This window comes from Vespa velutina, chromosome 18 (genome assembly GCF_912470025.1).
Source record: "Vespa velutina chromosome 18, iVesVel2.1, whole genome shotgun sequence".
In the NCBI taxonomy this organism is placed as follows: domain Eukaryota; kingdom Metazoa; phylum Arthropoda; class Insecta; order Hymenoptera; family Vespidae; genus Vespa; species Vespa velutina.
Window position 1 is genome coordinate 305,619 of NC_062205.1, and position 11,086 is coordinate 316,704.

General features: G+C 33.1%; 2 protein-coding genes across 2 annotated transcripts; both read left to right on the forward strand.

Annotated features, from left to right (window-relative positions):
- The first annotated feature begins 6,079 nt into the window (after window positions 1–6,079).
- On the forward strand, window positions 6,080–6,475 carry LOC124955315. Its single transcript, XM_047509574.1, has one exon. The coding sequence runs from the start codon at window positions 6,080–6,082 to the stop codon at window positions 6,473–6,475; it is 396 nt and encodes a 131-aa protein (XP_047365530.1).
- Window positions 6,476–7,307: 832 nt separating this feature from the next.
- LOC124955542 (histone-lysine N-methyltransferase SETMAR-like) lies at window positions 7,308–8,091 on the forward strand. The gene is made up of 2 exons (XM_047510120.1): window positions 7,308–7,344; window positions 7,544–8,091. The coding sequence occupies exons 1-2, from the start codon at window positions 7,308–7,310 to the stop codon at window positions 8,089–8,091; spliced, it is 585 nt and encodes a 194-aa protein (XP_047366076.1).
- Window positions 8,092–11,086: the final 2,995 nt, after the last annotated feature.

Consider the following 11,086-nt stretch of genomic DNA (forward strand, 5'->3'; position numbering starts at 1 on the left):
TGAATGAATTTTTCTAAAGCCAAACTGCTGATATATAATGATGATGTTTTCGTCAAGGAAACTAATAAAATTTGCTTATATGTATCTTTCAGAAACTTTGCCAAGCACAAAGAGGATACAGATTCCTTGTTCCTTTAATTTTTAGGTTTGTTGATTGTTAGGTTTAGAAGTTGGAATGACTCGAGCAATATTCCATATGGATAGAAAAAATCTAGGACTCAAGCATAACCTAAATATACAACATATTTGAAAAATGTGTTTAAATGAAGAATGCTTTAATACTATGATGTCCGCACGTATAATCAAGATACTTTTGTCTAGTGCATATCCTATCTTCTGTCGCCGATATAAAAATTTAGAGAATTCTCTAAATTTAGTACTTCTTTTATATTGCTTTTTCCTATTATAATTTGATGGATAATATTCATTTCCATACTAATAAATTTAACCCTTTGTACTTGGAGCCATCCCGAACGTTACCTACCAGTAACTCAGCAACACTTTGTCGCGAAAATGTGGACCTAAGACTCGCGTCATATTCTATAGTATAGCTTTGGTATAGCTTTGGTATAGCTTTGGTATATTCTATGGTATACCTGTGGCTGGCGTACGTCTGTCGTCCTAAACGATAAGATACGCATGGATATGCTAGCCTAAGAAGTCAAGTTGCCTCTCAATGAAATTAGAAACTTTGTAGTGATGAAGTCTTATCTTCTGTATAATGTAAACTTACGAAGCGAGACCATGGTAGGGTCAGAACGAAATTCAGTTTGTCGAGTCAGTCTTTCAGTGTCACTATCAGAAAAACCAGCAAAGTTTTCCACAATTATCTTATAAAAAGGAAAAACTGATATTATAAAGCCAGATGTGATTATAAACTATAATAAATATATGCGCGGGGTTAATAAAGCAGACCAGTACAAAGGCACGTACTGTTTCATGCGAAAGTCTCAAAAATGGTGGCGAAAATTATTTTTTTGGGGATTGGAAGTTTTAATCATAAATTTCTATCTACTATATCAGGAACATCACAAGAAATACAATATAAAAAAGTTAAAACATATAGAATTTGTGCATCTCTTGGTAGATCAATTGATTGGAGATTTTCGAGATGCTAATCCCAAACCTCCTTCGATATCTGGAACAGCAGAAAGACTCAACGGCCTTCTACATATAATCCGACGGGACGAGACAAGAAGAAATAAAGACTGCGCTGTATGTTCCAATCGAAAAGTAAAACATGGAAGGAGAAAATCCAGATACTATTGTGCTACTTGTTCGGCTAAGCCGAAAAATTTGCACTTTTTCTTATTGGGTTTCCTCCTGGTGGAATTTTGATCGTACTACCTATTCGTTTCGATACTAATAAGTTCAAACAAGTCGTTTCCTATAAATAGTTCCACGACATCCTCGATATTGTTTGTATCTCTGGGAAGTACGTTATGACCAGAAGATTCTTCGAAAACATTATTGTTTCTTGGTAAATCAAAATCTGACCACTGTCTACTGTTATCTTCATCTGATTCTTCTGTATCACCTGGTAACGGTAGTGTTCGCCGAATTTTCTGTCTACATATTTCAGATTCATCCGAAGATATTGCCTCATTTTCCTTTTCTGAAGACGTAATGTCTTCTAGTTCCTCACAATCTTGAAATTCGGATGGAACATCAGACAAAATGTCCACACACCCATCACGTATAATTGTATCTTCTTTTTCGTTTGTCATTGTCGAAGGGTACAGGTTTTTATGAAAACACAAAGTTGCTACATCTGCAATTTACTGTTAGTTACAGAACATGCAATATTCTTTCGTTTTCCAGTTATGAATTTGAATAGAATTCTTCACAATGCAGCCATTGGTGCTTGAGCAATAATTTCCGAATGGCACCAAGGTGGAGCCACCGGACGTCATAGTGTTAAGATTATTTTTAAGTTCAACTGCGATGTCTATTGCATTTATCTTTGGATTTTGCTTTATTTTTCGAATTATCCATCGACTAATATACTCATTTATTTTTCGTTTACGTCCATTTTTTGGAATAAGATCTAGAGTTCTTAAAATGAAACGAGCGATTTCATATTTTTACATTACGAAAATCGAGATACCTTAAATTGTTCTTCTCTTGGAAATGACATAATTTTGAACAGTTATCAAAGACGCGTATATATGTAAAAGTTCGAAATTCAAATGGAAGAAAATTCTAAAACAACGACGTCTGATAGAGATGCGATGAGACGTGATAAAAAGGAGAAGAGAAGAAACAAAAACCGAGAAAAAAGAAAAAACGGAATAGGATAACATGCACACGGAGAGAGGCACGTTCACCTGGGTACACGTCGAAATCCTGTTGAACGAAATCAATCACACGGGACGATTCCGGGGAATAGAGGCGGCCTCGGATCAAATCCTCGGAAAGCATATATATGTAGATGATACGCAGATAAAAGGTAGAGACTTATTATGTAAAAAAGTTATCAGAAGAAATACATTACGTAACACCTTGGTATATTTATTGGGATTCATTGTCTCCTTGATAAATGCAATGTTACCTATTTAATTCTAATGTTACCTATCTAAATTCAATGTTACCACTGTATGCCATACAGCCTCATACCATCCGCTACCATGTTTAACAGTTGCCCTAAGGTCTTCGGATTGCAGCTGATTATTGAATTTTCTCTAAATGAATTTCTTCCCATCTGAGTTTGTAATATTAAATTTAATCTCTTCGGAGAAAATAACAATTTCAAAATTATATTGATTTATTTATTTAAACTTTAGCGAAGTGTAGCTGCGAAGTGTAGCCGCTTTTTTCTATTCCTATCATTTATAAATGGTTTCGCAGTTCTACCATATATTCTAACTGAGTGCAAAATGTTTCTTACAATGTAAAGAGATATATTCTTTCCTGATTATGACGCGATGTCATTAGATAATGTTCTAGCACTTGTAAAAGGATTTTTTAAAGCTTCTCGAATAATACTCCGACGCTCTCTAAATGATAATGTTTTCGATCGACCTTTTCGTGATATATTTTCGGTAGTTCTAGTATATTTATATTTTGAAACAATGTACTGTACTGTATTAAAAGGTGAATTTTAAGTTTTCCCAATTTTTCGTTAGCTTCCTCCACGTTTCCGAAGAACAATAACGCGATCGCGCCCAGTTATGGATATTTCACTTCTCTTCATTGTCGTGCTTCTTTATGAACTTTCACGATATATTACTACCGTCAGAAGACTATAATCCTCTATGACTTCTATGACCTCTTTGTCAATAAATATTTGTTTTGGTCAATATCATGGCGATATGTGCGTTTATTACGACGATTTAGCAGTAGAATAATCTATACGAATACTTTTTTGACTGTTCTTGTGTTTCTTGTATAAATTGTCTTATGCATTATAAAATATTTGTAATTTGTACATTATATTTATAAATAGTAGATTAATAATGGGAGTAGTTTTTGGCAATACATAATTTGTTTATAAATAGTTATTGTCAAAAAATTAGATGTATGAATACTTTCATATCCATTTCTACATAATGAATTAATAATTTATTAATATTTGGTGGTATATGTTTTTTTTGGAAAAGTTCAAACAATTTGTATAATTTTTTAAACATTTATAATTTTTGATTTTAATAATTCTTTTGTTTAGAATTGTTTTCCTCCTGCATAAACATTTCGTGCTAATTCGGTCCGAACATTTTCCATAATGGAGAATCTGCGGGCTAGACTAAAACATTTCTTTTTTTTTAGGAGGAAAATCATTCTTAGCTGTATAGATCGACCCATTATTCAATTACAATATCAAATTTTTCTGTGTAATGCAAGCAGTATACTCTTCTAATAGATCATTTAATTCTATATACTTTTGGCTATTCATATGGTCTAATATAAAATTCATACATGTCTTTGTATCGATTTCCAGTCCATTACACTTCCTTCCCGATTTGTCGAAGACATAAAATAAGTTCTTCCTTTTGAAGATCATGGAAATAATAGTGCCATCAAAAGACCATCTAAATTAAATTTCTTTCCGTCATTAAAGATAACTTTTCTTCGTTGTCGTTTTCCATGAATATAACTTCTTGCAAATGTTAAGCTTTGTTCTCCATACATGTGTACGATGATAGTATTGAATTTTTTCAATTTTCGATGTATCAAATGTTTATACAGTTTTAAGATACATTGAACATTTTTTATATGTGTTACAACAACCTCTGCCGCTTTAGTGATTTCTCTTGCATTTTCCTCGGAATTTTTCCGTAGAAAGAATCTTTCCGTAAAAGGATTCTCGTCTGTCGTTCTGTCAGAGCTCGTCCAGTAGTCTTCTTTTTTCCATACTTTTTATAATCAATAAAAAATATCAACGTTATTTATTTTTAATACGTATTTATTTAAAATTAATAATGATAAATTCATAATAATAAATTTTTTTATTAAATTTGAAAATAATTCTGCCTTACTAGAAATTTAATATTTTTTAATTCGACGTTGCATCTCTCCCCAAATATACTCAATTCGATTTAAGTTTATAAATTCAGAAGTTCAATCTAAAACCTGTATTTTATTTACAAGCAATTTAATCTTTTATGATTTTTTATATATGTTTAGTATCGTTGTGTTCAAAGAACTATTTATCCGACATTTTTATGATAATCTTAATTTCTGTAAAGGAATCAACTCCTTGAACGGAGAAAGTTCCTTATACCGTAATATTTCTTCACCGAATAGGATTACTATTTTTTTGTGGCAATCATTAATCAGATTATCACTTTTTTAATTATTATTATAGCTACGGCGGAACTGTTCACGCGACTTTACTTCTCTACCAAGATCGTGCAAGAAAAATAGTAATACGATCGTTCTACTTTATCAACTATTCATTTGCGTTCCAATAAAATATTTGCAGCTAAATAAGTTGTAACTTATTTTTAAATGTTCTATATAGAACATTTAAAAAGAAACAATAGTATCATCATGATATATTTTGAAGCAAGATACTACGCATAATCCCATATCGCATTCCTGACATTCATAACGCAATTTTTGTCTCGCTTTATTAGTTTTCATGCACATAACGCAATTTCGTAATGTTTGTTTTGTTTGTGTATTTATACAAAAAGACTGAAATGGTTCATATAATCTGAACAATAAATTTATTGTGATTTTTTAAATTATTGTTTATGCTGTTATTTTTATTTACTATTTCTTTAATTATTTGAAAGTGGAATGCCTGCATTGTAATTTCTTCTTAGTATTCGATTTATATGAATAATAAGCAAACGGAAAAAGTATTTCTTGTACCATTTGGTACTTCTTTCTAATCCCACACTGCTTATAATTTTATTAATATTATCTACTATTACCATATATGATGTGTAATTTATTATACAAGAAGGTTTTTTGATTAATTCTTTTGTTAGATAATTTATATAATTGAGAATCATTCCTATTAAAAACCAAGAAGCTTTCGAAACAGTTTTCATTTTACGGATTTGAAACTTTGAAATGAAATACCCAAAAAACCATTGCATTAATTTTAACCATTTTGCATGGTAAATTAATTTTCCAAGTAATTTCATCCAATGAATTTATACACTATTATTTTTTCTTAAGCCTTCTAAATTTTGAAATTTGTATGTAGTGTACCTATCTCTATGAAACCCGTCAAATTGACGGGCTAGCTAATAAAAGAGAAAAGCCGATTGTATGGTCTGAGCTTTAGTCTTTGTCTTCATCTTTGTCTTTTTGTCTGAAATCGTTTATCTTATTGCCGCACAAATCTCTAAAACAAGAAGCGATGTTCAGTACGATTGTTGCAGTGACCGAGTAAGAACGTTTTTTAAAGACAAAGTGTAAAATTTTCATTTATTGTAGACAGTTTCCGTTTATCGTATTTACAGTAGGGTAATTGAATTTGGGCACAATATTTTTTTATTTTGACCAATCCTCCTTCTTTTCGATCATGAGTAAATCCAGGATATATAATAAAATATTGAACAAAATTGTCAACATCAATGAAGATTTTTATCCGTAGAAGATCTGTTTGAATTAGACCAAAGCGAAGATGAGAGTGAAAGTTTTAAATATTGAAAGTGGAGAGATAGAAGGATCTTCGAATAGTGAAGAGGAAAACTTCTTGAAAGTGTGCCGTAACAAAAAAAGGATGCGTATTCTTTTTAATTCTAACTCTGAAGATGAGAGGATGAGTATTCCAAGCACATTCAAAAATGTAATGAGTGAAATTGAAATTGCAGTTGACGGGTCACAATGGATAAAACTGAAAGCTGTCGGATTTGAGGGTAGGACGTCCGTTCGTATCATATTCAAGGATATCGCAGGGCCTACTGGCTACGCCAAGAAAAATATTACGTTGGGTTGTGTAACTAGTGCTTTCGAATTAATAATTGACAGACACATAATAGAACACATAAAAGATTGCACTGAAACGGAGACACATTGAGTTTTGAAAAAAGACTGGATAATCACAGTTACTGAGTTACGTAGTTTTCTAGGAATTCTATATGCCCGGGGCGCATATGAAGCGAGATCATTGAAAGCTTCTTATTTATGGTCGAAAAAATGGGGACTCGCTTTCTTCGCAAACACAATGAGCAGAGATAAATTTACAGAAATTCTGGGATTCGTACATTTTGACAAAAAAAAAACTAACGATTCGAAAGATTACAAATAGATAAATCTGCGCTGATATCCGAAATGTGGAACAGATATACAGGTAATAGCCTGACTTGTTATAAGCCATATAAAAACATATCGATAGATGAACAATTATTTCTAACGAAAGTCCGATGCAGGTTTACACAATATATGCTATATGTTATCATTTCCATGATAATTAAAAAAAAAAGGCTTTTTACTTATTCATAATTTATTTAAACGTAAAGCCTAATATTGTTCAATTCAGACTTAACTTGAATACATCCATTTTTTAAAGAAAATGAGTATTTTCGTTTACCCGTCAAATTGACGGGTGCTTGTAGAGATAGATATAGGTCTAGTAATAATTAATGTCGTTTTTTAGTATTTGTTTAAAATCCTGCTTACCGCTAACTTCATCAACATAACATACAAACATGTGATACATACAAAAAGTGTGAAGTGTAATTAACAAGCTCTGCTGCAAAAAGTTCGTGTTTTATCTGTTTTATTTTGCAAAACTAGGGTTAAAAAGATGGCAAATGAAAAGCATATTCGGCATTGCATGCTTTACGAGTTCCAGTTGGGAAGAAAACCAAATGAGACTGCAAAAAATATTTATAGTATTCTAGGTCAATATGCTGTTGGCGTCAGAAAATGCCAGCGTTGGTTTAAGTAATATCGAGAGGGAAATTTTTCATTGAAAGACGAAAGTGGTCGAGACTGTGTGTTTAATTTTGATCAGAAATCACTCTTGATAAGGTCCAAAAGTTTGGAAAGTAGATTCCACATGAATTAACCGAAAATAACTGCAATTAAAGAGTTACAATTTGCAGTTCGCTCCTCTCTCGTCAAAACCGATTGCCGTTTTTAGAGCAAATTGTTACCGGAGATGAAAAATGGATGCTTTATGTTAATCTGAAGAGACGGCCACAATGGTTGGACAAAAGCGAAGCGCCGCAGCCCACACCAAAGCCTGACTTGTATGTGAAAAAGGTGATGTTGTGTGTTTGGTGGAATTTTAAAGGAATTCTTCATTATGAACTCTTACCAATCAACCAAACCATTACAAGTGAAGTATATAGTGCACAATTGGAAAGGTTAGACCGAGCTTTGAGAGAAAAAGAAACTGCGCTGATTAATCGGAAGGGCGTAATTCTTCATCACGATAACGCACTACCGCATACTGCAAGAATCATGGCGGAAAAATTACGCCAGTTGGGATGGGAAGTTCTCCCACAACCTGCATATTCTCCAGATATTGCCCCATCCGATTATCATTTGTTTCGTTCCTTGCAAAATTTTCTTCTTGGAAAACATTTCAATAATGAAGAGTGCCTCAAAAACGTCTTGATCGAATTTTTTGAATCAAAATCACAAGAATTTTACAATAGAGGGATTAAGAGCGTTGGGCACAAGTAGTTGAAAACAACGGCGACTGTATCGTTGATTAAATTGTTTTGTTTTGTTTAAATAAATTAGTTTTAAAAATGTATTGGAAAACGACATTAATTATTACTAGACCGATATATAAGAAACGTCCGTAAACCTAATGTTAAACAATCACTAACACTTTACGGACCTATGATAAAAACTGGCCGGAAATTTTGAATACACTAGTATACTTAACCTACAAATAATCACTTATGAAGAACAAATAGTATTGATCTGTACAATCGACACCATCCATATGTTTTATATAATTAATTACAACGTTAGGCTTTTTGACAGTAATTTCAATACCACCTTGTAAAATTCTTTTCACAGTACTCATTTCTGCATTATTCCAATTGGTCAAACACGTGACAATTCTCTTATCCTTCTATGCTAAAACTAATGTATTTCTTTTACGGTATGCTACTATCGATTTTTTGCGAAATTTTGTTTTTTTATTTAATTTGGCAAATGCTTCCTATTTGTTAACACTATGCCGTCCGCACGTCTTGTAAAAATTTATTCGCTTGGCACCGGCAGCGCTAATTCGGATTACTTGGTTTGTCGCCGGCCGTTCTTGACATTATCGGGAGATTATAAATTGTTAAATTTTACTAATCTCATCGTTAGTTCTCATAAGTTCTCAACCCTGTTCCCCTTTCATGAAATTTCGAAGATATACATACGTAAATAAATACACAATTTGTTTGCTTTATATATTTGTTTTTTTGAATTTTCTTTGGTACTTAGTATTTATCTTTCATATGGTATGCAGCAAAACAGTCTCCAAGATGTAACGCAACTCCACAAAACTTGCACATTAAGTTTGTTATTCTTCTTTTTTTGTTTTTGTAACATACGTGGCAGTTTCTTTGTTTTCGTTTATTCGTTTCGGGAATAAGTGCTAGTTGGTGTTGCTTTATGTGACCGGAAAGTCTGTCAACCGGATCATGATGAGACGTTCGCGATGTAGTGGCAACCTCAAAGTTTTGCTCAGAAACAGGTACATGGTATTTTATCCAAGAATCAGACAATTTCAATAAAAAGTTGTAAAATCGGAGACTCTTGTGTTCTGTATTGAAATATTTACATGTATGGAATGCATTAAATAATGCGCAATTAAAGAAGTACATGCAAATCTTTTTTGACCATTTTATAGTTTTTTTGTATATAGGGTAATAACTCAAATATTAGTCTGCCCGATCCACTCCTTTCATGTATTTGTTGTAGTCTAAAACACTTTCAGGTTTTTTTTATTGTGTAATTGGTTTTTCTACATTTTGTTTGAGTGTTAGTCAAAGTGGCATTATGTATTGTAGAGATCATTCGTATCGTTTTAGTTTTCGAAGCTCTCCATACCTGTGCGAGTACTTCACCTTTCCGTTAATGACAAGCTTCAAATACATTGACATTTGCGCGCTTTAATTTTTCCGGAAATCCTCTATTTTGAGTATCGTTCCACGAACTCGAATTTTCTTTTCAAGTAAATTCCCTGCAAGTTCTACACTGTTGTAATAATTATCCATGTAGAGGTGATGCCACTTTCCATAAGAAGGTGCCAATAGTTCTATCACTGTTTTAGCTAAAGTCTGTCCAACGCCGGAGTATATCTTGAATGAGGAAATGTATCCCGTAATCGAACCACACAGCATCCGAATGAGTATGCCATATTTCGTAATTTTCGTCGGATTGTAAACTTTAAAATTTAACTGTCCACGCCACGGTATCATTCCTTCATCAATTGAGATGTTTTGACTTAGATTAAAATTTTCTTTAAACTTTTTGAAAAAATAATCAATTACGAATTGCACTTTGAAAAGCCGGTCGGCATTATCCGGTTTATTGTTGTTGTCGGAAAAATGTAAAAATGATAATATTTGTCTGAATCGATTGCGGGACATCGTTTTGCGAAATATCGCTGTATCTATCAACGGATTCGTTGACCAATAATCATCAATCCTTGCTTTTTTACAATACCCATAAGTATAGCAATGTCGTAATGTCCACAAATTTGGCATTTTTATCCAGTTTTCTTCTACTGCAATTTAGACTGTAGTACTTGCTGGTTTCATTGCTAATATATTCAAATAGATCGTTTCCAATATATAATTCTACGATATCCTCGACATTCTATGTATCTTTGGGAAATATATTTGGACCCGGAGATCCTTCAAATTTATTATTAGTCCTCGGTACATCAAAGTCTTACCACTGTGTACTGTCTTCTTCATCTGATTCATCCGAATCAATTGGCAACCGTAGCGTTCGCTGCATTCTTCTTGTAGGTATTTCACTATCTTCCGACGATTCTGCTTTACTTTCATTTTTTTTTTTGATATCCATTGTCTTCTTCCCAATCGGCCAAGTCATCCGGAACGTCAGACAGGATGTCCGCGCATTCATCGTAAATAATCGTATCGTCTCTTTCATCTGCCATGATGAAAGGGCACAAGTACTTATAAACACAAAAAACTTGAGATGTATGTAACTAATTGTTACCTAAACTAAACACCTACAGAATACAAAAGATACTAAAGTGCTGTCGCCGGCCACTGAATGATAATATGCACACAGCAATGTAATATCGCCGGTCATTAGCCGGTCATCACCACTGTGGTGTCGTCCGCCGTTGATCGCTATTTTGCGCACGACACCATTGTGATGTCGTCGGACAGCATAGTGTTAAGATTATTTCTGTCAAGTAGCATTTCAGTTTGAATAATTCTTCAGCCAAGATAAAGCTGGTGATACCGATCGGTGAACATATGATGTCTTTGAGTACCAAGTGTTTTCTCCAGCAGCATCATATAAAGATGCGGCGGTATTCTTGCTGATATTAGAAGGTCTGGCCTTATCAATTTCTCCGTTGTAAAACTTCCATAATAAGGAAAAATACCACAGATATAGCCAGTATTTGAGTCTGCCATTGTGTAAACTCTAACACCTCATTTAGTTGGTTTTTCAGGTTGTAAGTGATAAAGGA